At 47.9% G+C, this 26,831-nt stretch overlaps 1 protein-coding gene and 2 long non-coding RNA genes across 5 annotated transcripts in view; 1 reads left to right on the top strand and 2 right to left on the bottom strand.

Annotated features, from left to right (window-relative positions):
- cspg4 (chondroitin sulfate proteoglycan 4) overlaps positions 1–20,315 on the top strand; it is a 47,101-nt gene extending 26,786 nt beyond the window's left edge. Inside the window, exons 3-11 of one of the 2 annotated variants that reach the window (XM_057052176.1) lie at positions 341–3,892; positions 5,016–5,204; positions 5,286–5,561; positions 8,926–9,102; positions 13,749–13,947; positions 14,064–14,195; positions 14,954–15,114; positions 15,775–15,958; positions 16,306–20,315. In XM_057052176.1, the coding sequence (XP_056908156.1) occupies positions 341–3,892; positions 5,016–5,204; positions 5,286–5,561; positions 8,926–9,102; positions 13,749–13,947; positions 14,064–14,195; positions 14,954–15,114; positions 15,775–15,958; positions 16,306–18,185 (6,750 nt within the window). In that variant the 3' untranslated portion in view covers positions 18,186–20,315. Of the gene's footprint in view, positions 1–340; positions 3,893–5,015; positions 5,205–5,285; positions 5,562–8,925; positions 9,103–13,748; positions 13,948–14,060; positions 14,196–14,953; positions 15,115–15,774; positions 15,959–16,305 lie in introns of both variants that reach the window. The other variant, XM_057052175.1, reaches the window with a different exon arrangement.
- LOC130536320 (uncharacterized) lies at positions 3,554–11,188 on the bottom strand. The gene is made up of 3 exons (XR_008953330.1): positions 10,682–11,188; positions 3,809–3,849; positions 3,554–3,673 (listed from the first exon to the last, which is right to left on the bottom strand). It is a non-coding gene; the product is annotated as an uncharacterized LOC130536320 (long non-coding RNA).
- Positions 13,981–14,876, bottom strand: LOC130536319 (uncharacterized). 2 transcript variants are annotated; one of them, XR_008953329.1, is made up of 3 exons: positions 14,726–14,876; positions 14,525–14,608; positions 13,981–14,209 (listed from the first exon to the last, which is right to left on the bottom strand). It is a non-coding gene; the product is annotated as an uncharacterized LOC130536319 (long non-coding RNA). The 2 variants fall into 2 exon arrangements; XR_008953328.1 differs by having other exon boundaries at positions 14,525–14,605.
- Positions 20,316–26,831: the final 6,516 nt, after the last annotated feature.

Here is a 26,831-nt window from a genome sequence, read left to right as displayed (position 1 = left end):
ATTAGAATGGTCATCAAATTTGCTGCCACAATGAATATTTTCTCATATTTATACCTGCCTTTGGAACCGCAGCATGTGTCTCTTTATCTTCAATGGGTAATTGCAATCCTTTTCCCTATGTACGAAAAGTAAAATAGTTCAGTGCAATAATTTTTTCTATGCATTTGTAAGAATCCCAGTGCAAATTTGGTTTAAGCACAGTGGCTTAACAGTACGAACTCTCCCAAATCTTCAGTCTTTAATGGTTTTTGTCAACAAACATAGAACTGAAAATGAAATGAAACTGTAAAACTCTGTGAAATGAATTTATAATATGTATGCTGTGTATATTTATCCATAGGCACGAATGAACATGGGGTCTGGGGAGGTAACACTGTCCTCATCCCAAGTAGTCCAGCTGAACAACCTATTGGATCACCAGATATCACTCACGCTGCAAGATGGTCAACTCACCATGACGATTGATGAGCTCTACCCAACATATGTTCCTGTGACTGATGATGGGGAGGAGCTCAACATTGACCAGGGTATTTGGCTTGGAGGAACTGGAGCTCTGGACACTCCATACCTCAGTAATGCCATTCCTCCTTTCCGTGGCTGCATGAGTGAGGTCAGATTTGAATCCCATCAGTTTGATATTCTCAGGACAGCCTTCCAACAGTGCCATGACACAAAGGAATCATGCAGCAGTGAGTTCCAAGCAAGTGACGGGGAGGCGACAAGTTTCAGCACTCCTGATTCCTTTGTATCCTTCTCAACCTGGAGCGGCGCAAGTGATGCTCCAAGGGCTTTAGAGTTCCTCATGAAAACCACCATTGAAGATTCTCTGCTTGTTTTCCATCCAGGCCGGGACACTGACTTCTTTGCTATTGGTATTGTGAAAGGATACCTCAAAGGCATGGTGGACCTCGGCAATGGCGTGGAGGTGTTGGACAATGTCCAGGTTCAGCTGGACGATGATCAGTGGCACAGAGTTGTGGTCCAAATCCGTCAAGATACTTTTGCCATTAATGTTGACAGCCAGTCTGCCTCCCTCCCTCTTGACCCCTCACAAACATTTGATCTGGTTGGGAATTTGTATATGGGAGGCATCCAAGGTAAAATGAAGGAAGTATTTCGTGACAGTGGCCCTTTAGATCGTATAGAAGAGGAAATGACGACCGAGTCCTTTATTGGTTGCTTGGGTGAAATCAAAGTCAATCAGAAGCACAGAAGCCTGCAGGATGCTTTGGTGACCAAAGATGTTCATGTTAAATGCGAAGGAGAAGACTATGACTACTCGACTTACTATGACGTAGACAGCACCACAACTTCTCCACCCGTTCATATCCGATATGTTGACATTGACCTTAATGAGCAGCATTGCTACGCAACAGATGAAACTCCAGAGGAGTTCAGAAATGTAAAAAAGCTACTTGACGTCACCCCATTATTGGTGACTGAAGGTGGAGAAATGCTCCTGGACGTCAGCCACCTAAAGCCTACGTTCGACCTGGGTGCTGCGGGAGTGCATCAGTCAGAGATTGTTTTCAGCCTGGAGAACGAACCCTGGTACGGCTTAGTTGATATAGAAGTCCCCACAAAACACACACAAAAGTTTACTCTTCTCGACATTGCCAATAACAAAATTAAGTACATGCATGATGGAAACGAGAGGCATCCGGATCAAATCAGGTTAGAAGTTGCCGTTCACACAAACAGCTATCTTCCAGAATGTCTAAAAGCTCCTCGGGAGTATGTCCTTCCAGTGGAAATTGTCCCTCTTAATGACGTGCCACAACTTGGTGGAGACGAAATCATGATCACAGAAAATGGCAGGACTCTCTTAATTCCCAACATTATTAAAATTACAGATTCAGACACACGTTGCGATCAATTAGAAGTGACTGTAACCTCAGAGCTCCTAATAGATGTTGGTTACTTTGAAAATGACAAACAGCCAGGAAGAAGAATCTCAGAGTTTAGCTGCAGGGATCTGAATGATGGAAGTATTTATTTTGTTCACAGAGGTGGTACTCCGAGTGCAATTACCTTAAAAATCTCTGATGGTCAGTCTCTAAGCCATTCAACTACTCTGAAGTTGTCTGTGACACCACCACACATAACTATTGTCATCAACAATGGCCTTGCCCTGGCTCAAGGAAGCAACACGTCCATAAGTATTCAGAATCTGGCAGCCCTTGCTCGCCCCCGTAATGGAGACCTTGTGTATAACATCACCCAACCTCTGCAATACGGAGAACTCCAGAAAATGACAAGCAGTGGAATGTACAAGCAGGTTACAATGTTCCATCAGTCTGACCTGGAGCGAGGTCGGCTCAGGTACGTCAGCACAGACTCCAGTGACCAGGAGGATGTTCTGGCCGACATGATTCAGTTTGACATCCATCTGGGGCAGTTCACTCTTTGGAACAACACCTTCTTAGTGAAAATAATCCCTGCTCCAGTTAAAGTTTCCAATCTGGTTGCGCTAGAGATACAAGATGACGAAGAACAAACAATTGGATTGACGGAGCTTCAAGCTGAAGTACGTGGGAAAAACCCAGATCCACAGTCTGTAAAATACATCCTTATGAACCCTCCAAAACTCGGTAGTCTAATATTGTTGAACAAAGAGTTGACTGAGGGTGACATCTTTACTCAAAAGGACCTTTTGGACGGTACTGTGAGCTACAGGGTGCGTGTTAAAAGAGCAGTGGACAGTACGGACCAGTTCCAGTTTCGGGTCTTTGCCGATGAGCAATACTCCCCTCTATACACCTTCCCCGTGAACATCCTCGCCAGCTCAGCTGGTCCTGTTCTGACCAATGAAATATTAGTTGTTTTACAGGGTGGTGAACACACACTAAACAAAGACTATCTTTGGCTTGAGTCCCCAGACTCTATAGACTATGTGTACCAAATCGCACAACAGCCAAAATTTGGCCACCTGATAAGAGATTCCCCTCCAGGTCAGCCCAGGTTTGAGGGGGCAATAAGAGTATTCAGCAATGAGGACCTGCAACGCAACAGGCTGATTTACAAGCATGACGGTTCCAAGTCCAGCAGCGATGAATTCCACTTTTCAGTTTTTGATCAAAGCACAGACTCAGGCAATGACGAAATCATCAGTGGAGTTTTCAGAGTTTCCATCCAGTCCAAGAATGAGCATATACCTTTCAGAGTCGTGGATAAGGTCTTCAATGTGGTGCGCTACGGCCAGCGTCTGCTAACAACCGATGTCATTAGGTTTAAAGATGATGACTCGGGATTCAACGACTCCCAGATTGTCTACGCCCGCGAAGGGATCCTCTCAGGCAATATCGTCTCTACGTCTAATCCATCGCAGTCCCTTTTCCGTTTCACACAAGCCGACCTGCGCAGTAAGAATGTTCTCTTCGTTCACCACGGAGCAGACAAGGAGCGCTTTCCGCTGCAGGTGTCCGACGGTTTCCACAAGACCACTGCGCTGCTTCAGATCCAGGCCGGCGAGCCCTACCTGCACGTAGTAAACAACACCATAATTGTCATTGACCACGGAAGCACCAAGACCCTGAACACCACCCTGCTGAGCGCCGACACCAACATGGACATCAGAGATGACGGGGAGATCAGGTTCCTGGTTACGTCCCCACCGAGCGACGGACGGATCATCGTGAGCGGCATCGAGGCTTCAGAGTTCACCCAGGAGGATCTGAAAAAAGGAGTCGTATCGTACGAACACAATTACGAGAGTTTGAGGTCCAAGGACTCCTTCAGCTTCACCCTAACAGCAGGGGGACATTCCAAAGAGGGTACATTCAGGATTAAAATCTTCAAGCGAGCCTACCTGTCTGAGCCTGAGGTCATGACCAATGAGGTCATCATTTCCTATGAGGGAGAGCACACCATTATCAGCCAGGACAACCTCAAGGTAATATGTACTCTAAATATACTGTATGAATCCGTAGAGCTTTAAAATTATCATTTCTGTGTGATGGTATGTATAGTGCAAACAAAGCATCTTGAAAAATGTGAAACTTTATTGACATGGTCAAGCAAAGCTGCGAGGGTAACCTAACATACAGCCTCACCAAGCTCCAAGATTATTGGACATCCTGGCCGTGAGAAAATGTTAATGATTGATTTTTGTCACTTTGTTCGTGACAAAACACGACCTGATTCCCTAATGAGGCGTTTCATAACATTGTCTCTGATCTGCTTTACAGCAACACGAACAGGGCAATGTGGCCCGCAACGTTGCTGCTTTTAATTTAGTTTATGTACTAAATTACAGTCTATTAAGTGTCGAAAACAGCACTAAGCACCCCCTTAGGATGTCAAGCCCAGTGTAATTTCAAAGATGAGCCTGCCTTCATTTAATCTCGGATGCAATTAAAGAGGTTTAAATCGTCCGAGCATGCGGAACTTTTTTTTTTTTCAAAAAGTCTTCTTTTGTTAAAACTTTAATTTCGCTACGGTTCATCCATTTTTAAGGATAACAACAAAAACACGCACTGCTGAAATATGCAACAAATAAAACCTTGATAAATTGACCCTTAGAAGAGCTAAAATGTTGACGGGGCTTAGAACATTCGCCGGGGTTTCATTTTTTAGTGCTGAATACCTCTGAGATATTACAAAAGGCACTCAGGTGTTGAATTTAACAAATCTATTCAAAGTTAGGTGGCCATATTTGGAAAGTGCAGCACTCTCAGATATCATGGATGGATTTTGTCAGCTGTCCTGAACAAATCCAACACTGACAGAGTGCTTTTCTGAAGTTTTATCTTATTTGCTCCACCGAGTGTCATTGGAACTGTTTGCGCAACCATCTGCTATTTTTGAAAGTTTCTCCATTTAATAATGTAGTACTGTGGAAAGAGAACTCCGCTACAATGCAGAAAAAACAAGGGATTTGATGTGAGTTTGGAGGTACACAGGATGACTCAAGCCACTTAGACAGCCCACAATCTAAAAAGTTAATGAGGGGGATGTTTAGCACACTGCACCGTTAATGAACGCAACTCTTAACTGTAGCTTCGGTCCTAATTCAGGTGGAGCAGGCTGATATTCTGCCTACGGAAATGGTGTTCACCATTAAGAGCCCTCCGTCCCATGGTCATGTGGTCAAACTGACCAACAGTTCAGACGCATCGGCCTCTCCTGTCCTCGACTACATCCACTCCTTCACCCAGGAGGACATCGACCAGGGCCGCATTCTTTACGTGTCTGCGTTCGTCCAGGTTTTGTTCTGTTGGATTCAAATCAGACATTCACTCTAGTACAGAGGCGCGAGGTCGATCATTTCCTCTGTCTTTTTCCAGGGCAGAGATGGCCTCACTGTGGACGTCAGTAATGGTTTTACCACCGTGGAGAACCTGCACATTTCTGTGGACATCGTGCCCCGGCTCATCCCCGTCCAGGCCTTCAATTTCAGCGTGAAGGAAGGACTTTCCAGGCCAATTAATGCCGAGATAATTAATATCTCGCATCCCTTCTACAGCTCAGCCAACATTGAGTTCTTTGTGGAAGAATCCCCGCAACACGGAGACATCCGCTACCTGAACGGAGATGAACTGACTTATTTCACATGGGAGGAGGTAGGTCGTGATATCGCTTCTGTTCACTTTCTCCCTCTGACCCTTGAGCAGCTCTTCATGGGGTAAACTAATCTACATTACAGCTCCACTCAGAAGGTGCCATTAGGAGATCTTTAGACCACGTGTTGGTGATCTGGGTTTCACCTCTGCGCGAACTTAAAAGCAAGACATGATATAAATCTACCTTTTATGTAAAAATAAGAGTGACGGGAATGTGATGTGACTCCAGGCCTTTAATAATCAAGAAGGAGCACCTCTGCCTCTGGCTCTCCTGGAGAAATCCTCAGAACTCAGCAGCTCCAACCTGACTAGAATTTGTCAGGAAATATCAGCAGCATTCAGAGCTCCAGAGAAAACATAAGAACCTCACTTATGCCACGTGTAAAATACTTGATTGCAAAACCTTAAGCGCGGATCTCGGGATCTCCTGCACCCTCAGTTGCTTTGGGTTTAGTAAACCGTGACGGCAGTTTGTATCCTCACAACTTTAAATTCAGCTGATTCCATCTCTACACTCAGTTACTATTACAGAAGACCAGACTATAAATACACACTGGGCAATTTGCAGAAGCAACTTCACATTTACAGCCAGTTGAGCAACACTGTCAACAGGTCTAATTTGATTCATAACAAATGTAATATGAAGCTATTAGTGCAGACATTTTATCTAATATTGTAATTCTAATTTTATTCAGGGAGGACTAAGTTGAAATGGCTCTATTAGTTGGTTATTAGCACATTGATGTGTCACATATTCCTATTTCCTGGTAGTTTCTGTGCTGTTTCTGCACCCAAACCATTAGAAAACATTTTTATTTCAGTAGTTGATACTCAACACTTGGAAAGGAGCTCAGACAATTAGCCATATTTAATCTGGTTTTAACAGCTTGTAAGAATATTAGTCTTGATCATGTTTTTTTTTGGTCAAGCAGTAACGCAGCATTAATGTTCCGCTGTCCTGAGAGAACTCCCGGCCGTTTGGGTTTGGTTGGATTGTACCAAATATAGCGAGGAGGCAGAACATGGAGGCTGCTGCAGCTGTGTGCTGTGAGGCAGTAGCTTCAGGAAAGTATTAAAAATGCAGTAGTTACGGATGGAAACTCCTTATACATCCTGAAAAGACCACAGAGTTTAGCAGAGCTACTGAAACACTTACAGTTCCTACTTTTAGTGCTGCTCAGACGCAGCCTCCCTCTACTTTGCTGAACTATTGTGGAAAAATTGACGATGCCCCTGACCGCCTGAGGCCAAAATAAACTGGCCTGATACAGGCCTGTAATAATGTGTGAGCGCACAGAACAGTTCCCCGCCTTTTGTGTGTGTGCGCGCTTGTGTGTGTGTGCTGTCTAACTTATGCTGCCTCTCAGAGCTCCTGTTGTGTTGCTCCAATGAAGCAGCGATGATGGTGGAGGTGGGGAGGCAAAACTCAACATTATCATTCGCCGCTATGGCAACATATAATCAGAACTGGCATTTGTTTTATTTTTAAACACAGGGAAAATAACCTGTGGATTATTGAAGCCACATTGTAATTCTAATTTAAATCATCCAGTCTGGCAACATGTTCTGCATGAGGGGGAGGATGGAGTCAGAACTCTGCTCATGTGAACGTGACTACATGCGCCGTTGGATTCCTCAGCATTCTGTGGAGGAGGGATGAAGATAGAGGAGCCTATCTTAGTCACTACTTTTCTCAATATGCACAATATTTTTAGTTTGCAGGTCACTGCTGCCATTTTGAGACTGTTATTTTGGACGCTCTTCCACTAGAGTAGCAGAACAACGATGTCTGTTGAACCCAAGATGAGAATATGGAGCAGAAGCAGCTCGTCACAGAGCCTGAAGATCACAGACCACACATCCAGGAACTGCCTATTGTTTAGTTTTCCACCAGGCTCTGTTTTGATCGTTATTCCACATTGATTGGGGGGGGGGGGGGTACTGCAGTAATGAGCAGAGGCAGATTTTTTTCTCAACAAAGTTCAGTCTGTCTTCGTTGCAGAGGACTCTGGAGAGCACACTGCATTTAATGATAAAGGCTCATGCCTGCTCTACGTCCCTTAATCTGCCCTGACGTGGCCCCGGATAAATAAAGCTAATATAAGTCGACCGCGCTGGCAGATCAGAATACAAGAGCAGGAATCAAGAAAAGAACCTTCTTTTTTACGTAAAGGTCACGTGTCTCTGAGGCTACAGGTGCTGTTTACTATCGAACTGACTGACACTGGGTGACGGATTCTACTGTGCATCTGGTCCCCCCCCCCCCCCCACACACACACACAGCGACCTTCCTGGGTCCAACATTAAGCTCTAAATATAACCTATAGTACATTATCAACTTAGAACAACACAAGATATCATGAGTTTGTAAACCGAAGTGTGTGTTTCTGACGACCGCGCCCAAAAACATCCAGTAATTACCACATCACAACTGTGCCCCTTTGAAAGTCTCACAAAGTTCCTGCATCAATAATTTATTCCTGAAGTTTTCGGCAAATAGCAGCACGCGTTATCACCAACTGATGTTATTAGACCCATTTTACAGAGAAAATTCAAAACTCCAGGGATGAATCAGAGCTTCCACAGACCTTCCAGCCAGTCAGGGTGGACGTCTCCATCTCCTTTAATCCTCCATCTGAATCAATACCAGTTGTAATGTACAGGAACAGAAAACTGGGACCCTCTAATTGAACTCTAACCCAGTTAGCCTAGCTTGGTTAGCGCAGAAATCCCTGTATTTTTACAAAAGTCTGTTCGGGAATATCAATTAAATTAGATATATAAATGTAATATTGGTGTATATGATGGAACAGGGGAGCATCCTGGAGCTTGGCTGGCTGCTTTAATGGTGCCGCCACACGACAAGCAAAGGTCCAACCCTGATCCAGGGTCCTAACGCTCGCTCCCCCTGAACCTCTCCCACCTCCCAGCAGACAGCAGCCGGCCGTCAAATCTTCTTTGTTTACTTTTCCCCCGCATGTTTCAAACACAGGCATTCTGTTATAAATATTTGTAATCCTCAAACCGTGGCTGAAATAATCATGTTCCCAAAAGACAGAGAAGATGAGGAACAACTGTTTTCACAGCTGAATATTATTCTGAACCAACTCTTATTATTCCAATTATATGAGTATGAAGGAAGCGCAACAACCAGAGGGAAAACATGGAATTTAAAGAGTTTGTGTTTCTTGAAATTAAAGATTTTAATGGTGCGTAACGCCACCGTGCCTGTTGCTCATATCTACATGTGATTTAATGTCTTTAGAGGTAAATAAAGCAGAATTTCATTCTCACCCCCCAAGATCTGATCTGGAATGAAGCTGAATGACAAGTGAGTTTTTTGGTTTTTTTTCTTCCTCTCCAGATGAAGCTTGGACACATCTACTACATGCATGACAGCACAGAAAGCACGGAGGACAGCTTCACACTCTCTGCCTCCGCTTATGAGATCGAACGGCGGAGCCTCCCCTTCACCATCTCAGTGACTGTCATCCCGGTCAACGACGAGCCGCCCAAACTGACGCGTAACACGGGACTGGAGGTAGCCCTTTTCCCTTCCTTTAACACGTCACGCTCAGCTCCTCTGGGACTGGAGGAAACAACCAGCACTTCAAATTTAACAGTATTTGCTTCTCTTTTTTGATTTCCTGCTGGTGATTTTTCAATTATAACGGCTCGAAGAGCAAATCAAACAAGACACGAGTCACTATTTAACTTCCGCCCACTGGTATCTGAGGCTGATGTGAATATTTAAAGTCTCCAAAGATGTGAAGCCTTTGCCTTTAATCATATAGCGTCAGATTTTAAAGGCGGTCTAGACTCTGAAAGAGCTCCGGTCCTCTGCTGAGCTCTCCAGCTCCACTGGTGCCGATCCTGTATGAACTGAATCAAATTCACCTCATGCTGCGAGGATTAATACTGCAGCGCGATTCCACGGCCGACCTCTGAGACGCCGGTGCCGGCCGCGGCGCCACGTATTCTCTATATATAAAGGGGCATGAAGTATAGGTTAATTAGCACATTCTCGGCTGGATTGCTCCCGCGCATGGAAAGCGGGTCACGTGAGTCACCTGCGCGCTCCAGGTCAGCGACTCTCTGCTGAATTCTGATGCGCTCTCGGATTTGCCGGTGTGGCAGTTTGCAGCAGGAATACAGAAAAAGGGGGCGGGCCTCGTATCCACGCCAGCGATGCTAATCTCCGCAGCTCGGCGCCGGCCGAGGGTGCGTCTCGCCGGCTCGCCTCAAATGTCGAGCGACATTTGAAATGTGTGTTTGGAAGGTTTTCATCAGGCCCGGCACAAACCCGTGTTTGTCTCAGGGCTTCCTGCACCAGGACGCCGGCTTTGCGTCCCTTTGTGTCTCTCGCTCTGCAGGTTGAGACCCCCATTCCGTCCACGGTTCTGTATTTCCTTTGTGAATGCTCGGGCGGATGGGGGGAACGGCGGGCTTTGAAGGCCGGGTCAAAGCCTTCATCATGTTCTTGAATGCGATTTGCAGCCGGGCAGGACACAGAACCACCGGGAGTCCTGTAGCAGGAGGCGGGCTTGAAAAGTGTCAAGGTACATAACATCCACGAAGGTCGGGAGGCCAGAAGGCAAAGTTTCCCAACAGAACTCCGGCGGTTCCAAGGCTGAGGCTGATGGGGATTTGAAAATACCGTCCGTCCGTGTTCTGTGGCGCTGTGACCGTCAGTGGCGTCGCTAGATAACTTCCCCCACTGCAGCCACATAAACCCACATCATTTATCTAACGGCGTCTGCACTCGTCTCTGAGAGCGTTTGTGGCGCACTTTTGAGTTGATTTACTCCGGCCATAAAGGAAGTTGTGCAGCATTTTGGACCGTGCGCCAGGCGCTCGGAACCAGGCGGCGATAATCAGCCCGCAGAGCTGGAGCCCAACTCTGTCATTCAGCCCTCCCTGCCCTGCTCTGCCTGCCCGCGGCTCCGCGTCTCCCTGGCAACCCATATTTTTGGAAAACCAAGATGGTCGCCGTGACCGCGGGTTTCTGGCGGCGCGAGGGAGGCGGGATAACGCGCGGGTGTCTGCGCGCACGCTCGCGGCCGATCTGGGGAATTGATTTAAAGCAGGAAACGCACGCGTGCCCGCGTGTGTGTCCCGACCTTTTGAACAGATGATCAGACATGATGAATAACAAGCCCGCGCTCCGGCTCTGCTCCGGCTCTGCTCCGGCTCTGCTCCGGCTCTGCTCCGGCTCACCATTGATTTCATGTGGCCTGGTCCGTGCAGCTGCTCTCCATTAGTGTTTACACTGCGTCTGTCTGCTCCGGCTCAGCTGCTCCGGCTGTCTGGGGCCTCTCGGCTCCGGCTCAGCCTCCTTTCCTACATTTCCAGGACTCCAAATATTTGGACCGCCAGACAGACGGCATTAGAGAAGCGTTGCAGTTGTACACAGAGAGGAATAAACACAACATCAAGTTTGTCTGAGTGGTTTCGGAACTCCAACGCTCCCAGACAGCGACGCCGTCGAGTCCTCGGTCCACCGTCGAGACGTTTGTCCCAGCAGCGCCTCCTTCGTTAAGAACTCGCTGTCATTTTCCACCCGCAGCCTCTCGTAGTTGCTAAAAGCCCTGATTGTTATATAAACCTCTATTTGCACAGATTACCTGCCCCAGATTGGCTGGTGACTGGCTGGGTGGGTCAATGTGGCCATCTAGTGACAGCGGCCGGGTTCTGCACCATCAGAACCTCCGGAGCTGCTGCAGAAGTCTGGCCGTCTGTGAATTATTGACACATTTTTATCAGAAGTGGGGACCTTTTCCCGTCTAATCAGGGTTTTTCTTCTCTCTGTGTTGGTGCTCCGTTTCCTAATCTCGCTCGAGGTCATTGCAGCTTTTTTGTCTCATTGCTGTCATGGAAACCAGTGAAAATGGTGCAGAAATCGTTTAAATCCCTCTATTTCCCAAACACGCGACGCGTCTCTATGTTTGATCAGTCGATGATTAGCTGCTATTCATATTAGTGAAGTGATTCTTCAACAAAGATCTTTTATATATCAGCTCCATCAAGCAAGTCACCCGGTTTTATTCCGCTTTGCTAAAACTTCCGATTGCTGTTCTGGAACACCTTCGGGTTTAAAAATTGATCATCCATCCCTCCCACACATAAAAGATTCATTCATTCCTCCGTCTGTGTCTCGCCTTCCACATGATACCACAGCTTTGGGGGGGGTGATGCGTGTGGCCGAAGATGAAACCAGCTTCAAAGTTATCGCAGGAGGCGGCGGAAAAAGTTGGAATATTCCAGCCTTGTGTGAGATGACTGCGCACATCTGACTCCCACACATCCGAATCTGTATCGATTGGAAACGAAACACCACCGACGGTGTTTGAATGTTTGCATTTCTGACTAAGTCGTTGGAAGTTTCGTCCAGAGGCGGCACTCGGAAAGTGTGAATCTGCCCACAAACATCAACTCTGCCCCTGTATGGTGAGATCTGACCAGGTGGGCAGCGCCAGAATCCGCTGAGTCATCCCTGCACAGTCGCAGCTCTCTGGACTCTGAGGATGCTGTGAAGCAGGTCTGGCTGCGTCGACCATGTTGGAGGTGCTAGCTTTAGCCACGCAGCTGCACCTTCCCTCACAGAGCTGTTGCTAACTGGTAAAATTTCCCTTTATTGTGAGGGAATAAAAGAGATTAGCTTTGATATTCATGAAAAGAAAGTGCTGTTTACTCTGATTGTGATAAAGGACCCTGCTAATGTTTTAGCAATTTGGAAGCAAATATACTCGATGATTTCTTTATCTCTCATCGAATACTGGCATATGGATCACCACATGTTTGGAACGAAGAGGAAATCAGCTTGTGGAATCAGAAACGAAGGCTAAATGGCCAGCTGATGCTGTGTGCCACCGTTGCAGAGCAACACGGAGGTTCGCGTTGACTTAAATCACGCGCATTAAATCTGCCACATCCCGCCAACTGACACTTTTTCTTATCATCAAACATCTGAAAATGTTGATGTTCCCATCCCAGCTAAATATGAGCACATTAGCATTTCCATTGTGCACTTGTTAGCATCCTGGCATCAGCAGTTAGTTAAAAGTACATGTGTTTGCCGCTAGCGTGGCTCGGCTATAGTTTTGTTTTAATTAACGATTTATGTATTTGTGATGACGCCCTGGCGCTGTATTATTTATATAGGCATTATTATAGCGACACTTTAAGCTGTAATTATAGCCCACAGTGTAAACTTAAATAAACAGAGTAATTAGGATGCTAATACGCTAAATTATAAAGGTAGTCCAGCCTAAAGCGTCTCATCATTGTTGAGAACAGATAATGGATGCCGCCATCTTCTCCTGTTCTTTTCTGCTTCCTTTTCACTAAACCCCTTTGAATACAGCACACGTGATGAGTAACCAGCAGCGATAAACCCTGGAACTGCCGGGATCACTTACGCTCACCACAGACAGATTATTTCAGGTGCACGCCGGGTCAACACTGCGGATTCTGAAGGAAAGTTAATTACAGCAACTCTGCTGCACTTCATTGGAGACTGCATTACACACACCTTAAGCTTTGAGTGATGGATACCTGGAGCTTTAATATCCACAACACAGCCTCCTCCTTGTCCTTTTTCCCCGCTGGAGGCCTCTAGCTGTTCACAGCGAGCCTCCAGAAGGAGGGAGCGCTGAAGGTGCAGCCGGGGAATAGCTCCTGCGATCGATACGTGCCTCTGACTGCAGGGCACCCTCATTTCATTCCCCCAGCTGATTGCTACTATTTAAGAATGTCTTTCTGTGGATCTGGCCCATTTCTTTCAATTAATGCTGCTTTCAGCCAGCCGACCATTAGAAGTCTATTAAGGCCGCTCCTTTCAGCCCGAGCCGCTGCGCTCCATCTTCTGATAAGAGGAGCATCTAGACGGCCAAAGAGGGATCATTATCCTTCTTAAAAAACGTTGCTCTGGCCGCGGCGGGGTTTTGTTGGCTTTAATATTATAGCTTTCCTCCTGGTTGGATTTTTTTGTACGTGTGCCTCCTGTAAAGGTCCCCTGGACCCTTTGAGCATCTTCAGACTGATTTGGTGTGACGTAAAGAGGTTCGAATAATTTCCCAATGAACTCCTGACCCCTGCTTTAATTGGATTCCTCCAAACATAACTCAGCCAGAGTAATCTCAGACTCTTCTCGTCTCCCTTTCTCCCTCTCTTTGTCTTTGATTTAAGGTTCTTGCTGGGGAGGAAGCTGACATCACCGCCAGCATGCTAAATACTGAGGATGCCGACACCCCTGTGGAGGCACTGGTCTACAACCTCGAGGCGCTGACCGGTGGGAGGGTGGCGTTCAAAGAAGCACCTGAGGAGGCCATCCTTAACTTCACCCAGTCTCACGTCAACAAGGGGGAGGTCATCTTCATCCACCAGGGTGAGGCCCCGCCCTGGCCACAGTACTCACTCATGAGTAGTTGCACATTAATGGTGCAATTTTATTTAACTGATAAAGCAGTTCGACATGTGTTAGAAACTCTTGTGTTCCAGCAGGTGAAAAGTCTGGAGGTTTCGGTTTCACTGTGACAGATGGCGAGCACACCACGCCTCTTTACCAGTTTGTCGTGACCGCCCGGCCTCTCACCATCACGATGGTAACGCAGGAGGAACTCGTGGTTTTTCCAGGTAGCACAGACATCCTTCAGACACACAAACTGCAGTTACTTTATTGATATTGTTGGAAAGAAGCTCTTGAATTTGCCCTTTTCACCATTTTACACATGGGAACACGCCCTTTTCCGCCATCTAGTGTTTAAACGCAGTATTGCAGTTGAATAACTTTTTTTTTTTTTTAATTAAATATTAATATTAATACTTAGACCTCAAAACGAAAGGAATTAAATCAGGTTATGGGTTAGAGATCCCATTTACGTTACTGTGCGGGTCCAGTGTGAGCAGACATCTTATCATCTTATTTGTTGAAAATGAAAAAGGTGACTTTAGTGCCTGCATACTTCTCAACTCCCGGGAAACCGTCTCACACCCAGACGTTTCATAGCAACAGCGGGTCACAGCAGCTCCCACATCAGCAGCTGCTGCTGGTGTCCATGTGAATCAGCAGGAGAGAACAGGAGGTTAAGAGCTGCAGCAACTGTATTTATTGGATTAAATGGATTTTATTCTGTATTTGTAGTTTTAAAAAAAGTAGCTCTTACCTCATATTCCATTTGATTTAAAATGCTCCAGGATCCTGAGTGTTGAACTGTTCTCATTTCACTGTGGAACTAACATGTCAGCTTGAATGCTTAAAGAACCACTGCAAATTTTTTAGAAGTGAAACTATTTCACACGCTCGCGCCTGTGTGTGTGTGTGTGTGTGTGTGTGTGTGTGTGTTGTGTGTGTGTGTGTGTGTGTGTGTGTGTGTGTGTGTGTGTGTGTGCAGGGAAGAGGCAGCCCATCACAAGTGCCAATCTGGGGGCTGTAACCAGTGAGGACGGAAACGAGATAAGCTACTCGCTGATCCGCCCACCTCGTTTAGGGAGACTCATCCTGGCCACTGACAAGAACCAGTATGAGGAAATTACCCATTTCTCACAAACACAGGTAATTACCTTCGCAGCACATTCTGAGCACATTTTTCTCGGATGTGTTTCTTTTAGAGGCGTGTTGATTTAATCCCCCCCCCCCACCACCACCACAAGATTTATGTCTCACTTTAACCCTACTGACAAAATAAAAAGGGGAACCCGGATTCATCATTAAACACAGGCTGGATTTCAAAAGGAGTTTTATTTAGGAAGTGTTTGTCCATCACCAGATGAATGAATGGGGCTGAGTTCCTGTTAGAACGGGTTCCTGTTAGAACGGGTTCCTGTTAGAACGGGTTCCTGTTAAAACAGTTTTGTCCTCATCATAATCGAACAGTAAAAACAAAATACATTTTTATGCACCTGAAAGCACAACTTATGTTTGTCAGGATGATTCTCTTGTTTTATCTACCACAAGTGCAAGTAGATTTGATGTTCATTTAAAAACAAAAAACTCTAAGAATGTAAAATGTAATGTTCATTTTTGGATAAAAGAATGCATTTTCTCCTTCGCCAGCAGGCGGCGCCAAACACAACCGGACGTTCCCCTGTTGTTTTACCTGTTAGCGTCACAGACAAACGTCATAAAAGGAGCATCATGACAGAACGGAGATGCTTTACAGAGGCTCTGGGTTTAATTGAGATAAACTCATCTGTTTTTTTCCCTGGCCCACAGCTGGAGTCAGGAGTGGTCTACTACGAGCACCAGGTACCAGAGGAACCATTCTGGGTGGCCAAGGACTCCATAGAGCTGGCTCTGTCGTCCCAGCCGGCCCCGGACGTCCGTCACATCCTGCCCATCGTCATCTCTTACTATGCTGCTCACAGCAACGTCTCGTCCCAGCTGTGGAAGAACAAAGGTAAAGGACTCAAAGCTCTGGTCATGTGTGATCTGTTGGTTCAGGAGACTTAGTGTATAGACTTAGTGGCTGTTTTTGTACATATTTATTCTTATTTAGATTTTCTCAGAGGTTTTAGTCTCTGTCATTAACTAGCGTTAGCTCCAGACGAACGTTTCTGCTCTGCGCTGAGGTCCGGCACCATCTCCTCGCCTGTCCAGAGAGATAAAGTGATCCATCACTCCATCCTTCCTTCTGCTCCGGCTGCCTCTGCTCACGTGCCAACATCGTTCTGCCTAATTAGTTGTAGACGGGGGTGGGCCGGATCAGGATTTACATCTCTGGCCTTTTCTTTTGTTTCTCCTCAGGTCTTGAAATAGTGCAGGGCCAGAGAAAAGCCATCGAGGTCTCCATTCTGGACGCCTCCAACCTCCTGGCCAGCCTCCCCGAAGAGCAGCGCTCCGATGCCGACGTGGTTTTTGAGCTGAAGCGCTTTCCCGGCCACGGTCGGGTGACGGTGGAGGGGCGGGATCTGCCCCGGGACGCCCCAAGGTTCACCCAGAGAGACGTGACCGAGGGCCGGCTGGAGTACCTCCACGATGACTCGCCGGCCTCCTTCGACAGTTTCTCTTTCCAGGCGCGGCTCAAGTCCGACATCCATGTTTTGAGCTCGCCCGCAGAATCTGTCATCCTGGAAGAAATCTTTAACATCTCGGTCAAACGGCGCGGCTCGGAGCCCCCCGAGATCGTCACCACAGATGTTCTCTTGGAGGTTCTCCAGGGGTCCGTGACCATCCTGACCCAAAGGCATCTGAACACCCAGGATGAGGACAGCCCACCAGATGAAGTCTTCTTCAAGGTGACCAAGGCGCCCACCAACGGTCGACTGGTCCACTCGCTCACGATGGAAGCCGTGTCTGAGTTCACCCAAGACATGGTGAATCTGGGGCAGGTGGGCTTCTACAGCGATGGCAGCCTCGCCAACGGGTTCGTGGAGTTCGTCGTGTCAGACGGGCGGCACCAGACGAAGCCCCACACGCTCCACATCGGCGTCTTGGCTCGCACCCTGATTCTGGAGAAAGCCCCGGAAATCAAGGTGAAACAAGGCGACGATGAGACGCTGGTGACCGAGGAGATGTTGAGGGCCACCGCCGGGGGCGGCAAAGAGGAGGACGTCCTCTACAAGATCACGAGTGTCCCCAAGTACGCAGCGATCATGGTGGACAGGCAGCCCACGTCCGCCTTCACGCAGAAGCAGATCAGAGAAGGAAGAGTCAGCGTTCGCTTCGTCAAGTCCACGTCGCCTCGCGACAGCGTCGCTTTCGTGGCTCGCAGCCGGGCGGCCAACGTCTCCTCTGTCCTCAACATCACCGTGCAGCCTCTCGCTAGCATCGCTCAGGATCCCCTCCTACCACAGGGCGCTCTGGTCCAGCTGGACAAGAAACTTCTGGACGCAACCGCGTTGGCCAACAAGACCGGATCCTCGCCGACGTTCAAAGTCATCCAGCAGCCAAAGGGGGCTCGTTTTGTGCGGTCTGGAAATCCCGGCGCGGGTCAGCCAGTCGACGTGTTCAGCCAGAAGGACCTGGACGAGGGACGCGTGGCCATGGAGATCCTCAACAGCTCTTCTAATCCACAAGACGGCACCGGTCAGGATGAAGCCCGCTTCCTGCTCAAAGCCCACGGAGTTCCTCCAGCAGAGTGCGTGCTTCCCTTCCAGACTGGCCCCTACAACGCCTCCGGGGTCTATCCCGCCACGCTGCTGAGAATTCCCTCTGAAGACCCATCAAGAGACGGGTTCAAAGGCCCCCCGCAGGTGGGCGGGTCCACGCGCGCCCCTCCAAGCAGACCCCGCTGGGGTGGCAACATGGATGGGACCCAACCCGGATGGGACGGACCCACCACCGCCCCTCCCGGCGACAGCCCCCACGGGAAACCGCACGTAGCTCGGCAGAACAACCTCTGGTCCATCCTCATCCCCATCCTGGTGGTCCTCCTCATCCTGCTGCTGGCAGCCATCGTGGCCTACTACCTGATCCGTAAAAACAAGACGGGCAAGCACAACGTCCAGACGGCGGCATCAAAGCCCAAGAACGGAGAGGTCGCCGGCTCGGAAACCTTCCGCAAAACGGACCAAGTGAACAACATCCCCATGTCCAACATGGACTCCAAGGACACCGACCCGGAGCTGTTGCAGCACTGTCGGACAACGAACCCGGCCTTGAAAAAGAACCAGTACTGGGTTTGAGACCCCTCCAGACGGGACTGGGAGGGACGTGAGCGCTCGCCTCCTCCGATCATTCCTCTTTATTAACAGACTCCGTTGGTTAGTTGCGTCTCTCGCGGTCACTGTGGACGGATTCTCAGGCTGCAAAACACTGAACTCTGATTGGCTAAAAAAGAGGCAGTTTCTTATCGAAGGAGGCTGAAATCTATTTATTGTAGTTTTATCATTCCTCTCTGGGGCACGAAGGACGACATAAACATGTCACATGTTTGCAAAAGGGGTTTTTTTTGGGGGGGGGGGGTCTGCAGTTTTATTCCGTATGATATTGAAGGCCATTATTAGTTTTTTCCTTTTAAAATTTTGGATTATTGGGGATTAAATGTGTACTGTGTGAGAGCGAAGATGAAAAACTGCCTCTTCTCTTTTCTCGTGTTTATGCTAATCTTGTTTTTTTTTTCTCAGGGCTAAATTCAGCTAAAGTGTCTCTTTTTAAAAAAACATGCTAATGTTTTCCTTTTACTTTAGCATTAGATGGTAGATGGACGCCACTTCTCTACCGGTCAAAATGCATAGAAGCAGCTGTCTTAACATCAAAGCTAATTGTACACATCAAAGCAGCCTGTTGTGGCTGGCCAAACGCTTGATAGTTGCAGCTTTTTAGCGCACAGCTAGCTGTCAGAGTGGCGTCCGTCCCCTCATCTGATGCTCTGGGAGACGGCAAATATGCTTAAGTATCCAGAAATCCAGTGTTTGATGTCACGCGGTAGCGTTTGAGATTGTTTGATACTGACAGTTTAGAATGAAATGGAAGGAAACTGGCTGCAGCAGTTTGCACAAGGTCTGATTGAATTTAGCTCCGGGTCACTTCCTGTATGACATCACAGGCGTCGTAGTTATTAAGGAGCGCTCGTAATTCCTAACTGGAGCGGCCCAGCAATGGCCACATAACTACCCGGTTTATAGACCAGACAGGAAGTCACAGGAATGATTTCAGTGGGATCGGCCTCCAGCACGTCCCTGTTTACCAGGAATGAGATCACCTCCAACTGGGACGTTCCCAGTCTGAAATGAAGAATCCTAAATAAAAAAAAGTGGGATGCTGTTGTAGAACCTGACACTAATCCTGGCTAATAGGTTTAAAATGAAGTTATATTATAACAAGAGCTGTTTTTGATTATGTTTAATCCATATTTGAGTCGTATCTTTGACTTTGGAAGCTAAAAGAATTGCTGTAAATCCACGACTTTGTGTGCTCCGACCCGTGAAGGTCCTGATTGTTTCCAATGTGGAACGCAGAAAAGTGACTCTACAGGTTTAAGCTGAGGCCGCTCTGAGTGAGTCAGTGCTCAAAACATTCTATTTCCTTTTTCCAAAACCTGATTTTTGCTGTAAATGTCTTTTTCATTCTTCACAACCATTTTCTACCACATTGATGATACAATAATGTCTTTGCAGTATTGTTTTTTTCTGTGTTGATGTATTATTTCGTACTATTGAGAGGAGGAAGACTCCGGTTTAGGTTGATCCAGCAGGTCTGACTCTCGTTAGAATCGTTAGCGTGCACGTCTTCAGATTTTAAGATCTTGATTTTAGCTCTAGTGGTTTTTAGCTTGATGAACATGTTGATAAATCAGAGAGACTGGAAACCCGACATGATTAGAAAAATGCACAATAAATATATATACATAGATTTATTCATGTGTGTGTGTGTGGTAAGGAGATTTTATTGGTCATCACAAGGTCAGGAGTCCATGTGGGGGGGTGAAGACGTAGTTTGGTTGGTTTTATGCTCTGGTGGGGTTGGCTTCCGGGTCAGGGGTCAGGCAGAGATGTGATGGTTACCGTACGGATCAGGAGCCGGAGGATCTAGTACTGTATCTCATAGAGTCCTTGGAAAGATGGAAGTACAAGTTGTGTGTGCAGATGTGTATGTTTGTGTTCTCTGTCTCTTGTGCGTTTCAATGCTGAAATTTCTTTGCAGAGTTTCATTTACGTTATTTATTTTTCCACTTTTCTCGCCGCCATCATCAAACCTCTGGTCCTAAGTGTCTGATATCCAAGGCCCTTCGCAGCGGTACTGAACAGTCTTTAGGTTCTGGAACTGAAATGTCTTTCTCAGCAGTTGTACTAATAAACACATTATTGCAACAAGGTGTTCTACTGTCGTTTATGACAACAAAGGAAAATAAGATTTTGTTTCCTGAGGAAACATTTTTTTTCCATAGTTGCTATAATCGTGTCTGTCCGCCAGGGGGCAGAAACGAGGCTTTACAGACCCCAGATGAGCTCTGCGGCTGTACTTCTGCATTTAACAAGTACTTCTGTGTCCGTCATTCTTTCCAGTCAAAGACCTTTCATTGAGACGTTTCTCTCCGTATTTTACATCCTCCTGTTTTCTATTTCCCCTCCAGAATAACAGGCTTTCTTTGATTCCTCTCCTCTCGGCAGGTTTTCTTGCTCGGCCATAGTCGCCCAAAAATGGGCCAAAAAGTGCAGATTAACTGTGAAACCTGGACGGAAACTGAAATGTGGAGACGCTCGGTCCATTTCTGCTTCAGATTCCTGTTTAAGTGTTTCATAACTGGACCCATCTGCTGTGTTGGGTCCAGTGGGAGACGATGAGAGTCTCATTAGCTGATGTTATCCAACAGTTTGGAACAAAGTGGCTCCTCCTTTCACCCCCTCAAGAGGAACGAAAGCAGACAAGGCGAGGCCAAGGAAGCATTTTTCAGATGCCATCAAGATAAAGGTCTGAAATCGGCGACTGCGCAGCGTCACACCTGACTGCTTTAGCTCCTTCCAGAGGTTCTGACAGGCTGATGTTGTGGCTTGTGTTGATAAAGACGCTTCATGCCCTCCAATGGGAGACTGTGTTTTGGCGCTCCCCCTTTAAAACCTTCACGTAAAGTTTCCCGGTTTGCCGCGAAAGGTCACGACCTAAAAAACAAACTCCTCCTGCTGGATTTAAGCGTCGCGGCTGCTGGACCGACCCCACAGCTGAGTCAGCCTCGGTTTTCCACAGAAATTCCGGTTTTGTTTTCAGCTCGGCGACGCAGTTTGTGTGGAGCTGCACCGTTGCCACGGCGAAGGCGTCCGGATTCGGTCGCACCGCGACGGCCTTTCACTTAGAGTTTAATTCTGCGGCTTCCTGTTCACTTATTCCAGTAAAAGCGCCGTTTCAGTGGTGTGTGAGGATGATTTAATGTATTCAGACAGTCGCTGATGTTCTTGAGCGACCTGCTTTCGTGGTTTTCACCCTCAATTGCGGGCTGAGTTTAGGAATAAAGGAGGAGAAACGATGATGTAAATTGTCAAGGGAGAAAGAAAAGAAGTATTTTTAAACACCATAAATGGATCCTGTGTGAGCGCGCGAGCATTCTGTCTCAGTTCTGAAGGATTGTGAGATTAATAGAAGCAGCTGTGGGTGAACCTCAACATATGGGGCCCCCATATGTTGAGGTCAGGACAGCCCTGTTGTTGCTGTCAGTCCTGAGGGAAGAAAAGGCTTTTCAGTCAGCGGGACACGGATGGACAGCTGGACCGGGCGGAAGCCCTCAGGTCCGAGCTTCTAACGGTTTTCCTCACTTACGTTCACAGCAGGTGACTCTTCCACTCTGACCTCTCCAGGCTGACGGAGAAACAGTGAGAAATTTGTCCCAAACGTTGCAATAAAAGATAAAAACACTCAGCAGCGAAGACGCCTGAGAGCAGCTCATTAATGTGACGGATTTAGTGTAGAAGGCTGGAAATAGTCGTGATGGTTCTCTACTCTTTCATTGCTTTTATTAGCAGCATTTTTAGTCTTAGCTGGCAGCTATTTCCTGGGAAAATGTCTGACTTTACTTAAGTTGCCCACCTCAAACTGCAGCCAGAATTAGCAACTAGCTAACGAGCATAGATTTCACGTGTAAACGCAGTTATTTATTTAAACCTACTTTAAAATGAAGAGCTTACAACCCCTTTTCCCCCCTGATTAAGTCGTCGTCGTCCCCCTTTAATCATTTGCCAAGGTGCCAGTTTGCATTTGAAGTGCTCGGGCAGCTTATCTGGGCCTGTGGTCGGCCCAGCGGAGCGGCTGATTCCTTGGGTGGAGCCAGACGTTGTGTCTGTCCTCCTCTGTGAGAAAACTCTGGTCGCCCTGCTTTGTTACTCCCACCGGCTGAAACACCATTGTCATGGAAATCCCTGCTGTTCCTCTCCCGTGTGTGTGTGTGTGTGTGTGTGTGTGTGTGTGTGTCTGTGTGTGTGTGTGTGTACACGCTGCAGTGGGAATGGACAGAGTACAAAGCAGGCCAAGAACAACACGGCTGGTTTAATATTTCATCCCACCTTACTCTCATCCCTCCCTCCCGTCCTCCACTGCGCCTCATCCCTCACAAGGAGCCAGGAGTCCGAACCGGGCCGGAAGTCTCCCCAGTCTTTGTTGGTTCAAAAGCACAAATCCATGAAAAACACAGAACAGGATCTGGTTTGTTTTCTTGGAGAACCTGACAACTTCCCCACACGCTGATGGCGTGGGGCTTTTAGAAGGTAACACACCGTTGTGTTGGCGGCAAAAAGGGGAGAACAACATCTGCAACGCGGTTCCTGCTGGGTTAACGGTGGTCACATCAGGGTGAGGTGGGCTTTTGTGGTATGTAGAACCGGACCGGCAAGTTGTTTTAACCAACAGCAGCTTCTGGAAACTCACTCGGAACATTCTGCTGCTCCGGATCACCGAGGGGTTACACAATGCTCCACAGCGCCCCTGTAGGCCGAGTGAGGGAGGACAGGTAGTGTGTTAGCCAGTCCAGGAACTGTCCCTGTCCTACAGGGAGATGAGCATTGTCTTTGGTTTTAGAGACAGTTTAGCTCGTTGCTGTTATTAGAGCACACAGATGACCTTTGTGACCTTTGTTGAGGTTAAAAATACTTTTGGTAAAAAGGAGGTGATTTTACTGGCATCGTGCATTTGACACCTCTGAACTCTGCACAAGTTCCGTGTTTACGAAGCGGGCGGCCGTCAGACTGCTTCTCTGTCTGAACGCTGGGTCACAGATCACAAACGCTTCCAACCAAAAGAGGGAAGTGTACAGAGGAGAGAACACACAGGCGTTAGCCAGAGCCGCAGCACAATGGGGGTTTTATCTCCGCCTCCCTCCTTGTATACTGTTTGACTTGTGGCATTTGCACAAGGCGTGATGTGAGCAGATCAACCACATCAGCTGCTCCCTCCGGCGTCGACGTCTCATCCATGTCACCATCTGGGGCTCAACCAGTGCAAATACAGGACATGTTGAATGTGATGTCAGCTATTTTCCGTGCAGTGATGGATGTTTCCTCGGCAGAAAGTTGGATCAGCCTCATCTGAAAGCATTAAAAAAGGGGTGTGGAGGACTTTGTCAGCAGCAATTGGATAACTTTGATCCTTGCTGCTGAGCTAAAAGCTTGTGCTCACAATTGGCTGTGAACTTTATACTGGCTGATGGTAGTTTTCCAGTGTTGATGTTTGCTCTCCTCCTGGGGGAGAAGAGGTTGTGGTCAGCGTGGTATGAGACAAGATGGCCGACGAAGCCCTTAGAAGTTTGGCGTTAGCATCTCTGGAAGGGAAGTGAGCTGCTAGCCGCCGCGCTTGCTCCGATCTTCAGGGTCCAGGTGGAGGGCTGTAAGAGAGGGCAACAGGCAGGCAGAGATGGTGATAGCGTGATTTGAGTTTATTTCTTTTGTTGCATTTCCCAACACAGGAATGTTGTTTACCAGGATTAGACGGCCTTCCAGGAATGCAGACTCCACTCCAAGGAAACGGCCCTCGTCTCCGCAGGGAGATTCTATGGCCAGACCGCAGACACCGAGGGGAAATGTTGACACGGATGCGGTGCATGTATAGCATGCCGAGGCGTCCTCTTCGCGAGGCGGTGACATCACGGTGCCTGCGCAGGCTGACTCAGCCACGGCGGGAGCTTGGATTTCACAGGGATATTCTGCGTGGGAGTCGGGTCGCTGCAAAAGCCCCAGTCTGCACTTTAATGCTCCACATCTCGCAGATTTATGGCGAGGCTGATTTTAGTGGATGTCATACAGACGTTCTCTTGTTTTACAGGCTGGAAATGGAAGCATGGCTGAAGATCGGTGTGATCTCCCACTTCCTGATGCAGATATTGCAGTGGTTTATGTCCTGGCAGGAGGTTTTACCAGGACGGTATTTGTCTGATCTGAACTGCGATTTTCCCAGCAGCCCTTGGAATCTTCACCCATTTCCCGCGTCAGATTCCCTTGTATCCAAAGACTCTGTTTCACAATCTCCAACTGCTGGAGGAACGAGTGTTTCACACATAGTTTAACACGCTCCAGTACAACCAGTACAAGCCCAGGCCTGCACAGTGTGTGTGTGTGTGTGTGTGTGTGTGTGTGTGTGTGTGTGTGTGGGGGTGGGTGAATAAGTGACACCCAACCATCTCCCTCGGACCTAAACGATGGGGTGACACCTGATGTAAATCATTTAAATTAGGGTCTAATGGGACAGCAGTGAGGATGTGGGGGGGGGTTGTCAAACCCAGTTGCCACGGTGACACAGAGATCACTCCTTCCCTTCAGCGCCTTTTCAAACGTGACCCCTATTAGAAGTCACTGGCGGCCGCGCGCAGGCATGTGTGGCCCGGTTTGCCGGTCTGCAGACTCGCTTTGGGGAAGAATGTGGAGTGAGTTCAGCTCCAACCCACTGGAATGTTCTGTCTCTCAGCCGGGCAAAGTGTCAGGGGCCACCCTGGCTTCGGATCACGGTCGGTTCTCTACACGCCAGTCTGATCAGGATCTGACACAAACGCTTAACGCCGGTCCCGGCGAACCTCTGGCCTTTAACCTCAGTAGATGTCAGATCCCGGTCAGATGATTTACTGGGAACGGGACTTAAATTGGAAGTGAATTGATTGATTGAATCCAAAACTCACCCCCCAGCCCACCCTCTCCTGGTTTCTATATCTGGGTTATCTGTGTTCCGTCACGCCGATCTGAGGCCAGCGGACTGACAGAAGCTGGGCTTTAAACCCAGCAGGACCATGACTCCTGCAATCTGGAATCCACTGCAGATCAGAAGAAAGCTTAATAACCCAGCTGAGGACTTTTCTGATGGGCAGATCCAGATGTAAACGGCATCTGGATCCAGTCAGTCTGGGGTCCAGGTCACCCCTCCCCCGACGTGATTGTCTCCTAGAGAACTTGTTTTTTTATTTTGCTGCAAGGCTAAAGGTTCCTGTTGACCCCGTGCGTGACCCTCGTTCAGACGGGTGGAGATAAGAAGCAAGTCGTTTTGGCTTCAAGCCCGATCCGACCTCGCGGCGTCCCGAAAGTGTGAAGGTCGCTCCAGGAACGATGCTGAGAGCATGACTCAGGTGTCTGACATCAGATATGAAGTCACAGCTGCTTCCTGGGACAGTCTGGGAGGTAAAACGCACCCTGGCAGCTGAAACGAGCCTTTGTTCAGATTTGAACCTTTTCGGGGGAGGACCTGATTCTGACTGATCATCAAACCCGTCAGCCAGGGTCAGACTGAGCAAGTCCCACCGACAGTCAGACGTGTTTCGGCGAAGAGACGATAATTACCCAGAAAGCCTCGACGTGCGCAGAATTCTCACACGTGCCTCAGATGTCCCACAAAAATCCCGTGACATTGAACGCAGCCTTTCTTTTTTTTTCCTAATACTTGTGTGAAGGTGTGTTTGCATGCATGTGTGTAGATGTCATGTGTTCCATGTCTGTATGGCTGAACAGGAGCACCCCCCCACCCCGGAGTCCAGACGGATTTTCCATGAAGGAAAACAAATGAGAGGACGTAAAGTCCTAGAGGTGCATTTTTCCTTCCGAGGTAAAGCTGCCCCTCTTTCCTTCGCTCCACATCGTGCTTCTTTCTCGCTCTTTTTATAGACATCTGCTGGCACTTTGGCTCCTAATGTGTTTCCCATGTGCCCCAGCAGCAGCCCTGCATACCTGACACATCCCCTCTTTTCCCTGTAGCAAGCAAAATGCGTCACTCTGGAAGTCTGGGCCCTGGAAAGAGAGCTAAGAATGTGCTCGTCCATGTCAGGTTTGACTCCATCATTGACAGACAAGCATGACCAGACCAGTAGGGGCACGCAGGTACCCCCCCGCCAGCCCCGCCCACAGACACCTAGATGATGGCGTGTTCCACTCCTCCTTCCTCACCAAGGCCTCACAGTTCCGGAATCTTTCGTGTCGCTTCGAGGTCTGGATCTCTCCTGGAAATGTAGAGATTTAAATGAATCTGTCAGATTAGCCTCCGGGCAGATGCCCACAATGTGACCTCAGCCCGAAACCACGCCGTCGGACCCAGAGCGGCACGCGTTTCCTGATATGTAACGTTTTAATCTGTTCCACAGCATCAGTGCTTTGGTTCTCAGATGGTGATTGGGGCCATGCTAATGGAACCTGTAACATCTGGAACGCGTCAGAGTGCCGATTTTCACATCACGAACCGGGTTAAAGTTTGGAACTCAGCAGCTGGGAGGAAGTGTTTAATAAAACAGGATGATGAGTGGAGAATAGTGGTTCAGTCCATCTTTTTACCTCCCAAAAGAAACACAAAGCTTAATTAGACGCCATGAAACCAATTGTAAAATGTGCCGATATGGCTGCATTCCAAACATACACAAGCGAAAAGAAGACACGAGAAAG

The sequence above is a fragment of the Takifugu flavidus genome, chromosome 13, assembly GCF_003711565.1.
Source record: "Takifugu flavidus isolate HTHZ2018 chromosome 13, ASM371156v2, whole genome shotgun sequence".
NCBI lineage: Eukaryota > Metazoa > Chordata > Actinopteri > Tetraodontiformes > Tetraodontidae > Takifugu > Takifugu flavidus.
Note: the sequence above shows the minus strand (reverse complement) of the source record. Positions and strands in the feature narration are given on the sequence as shown.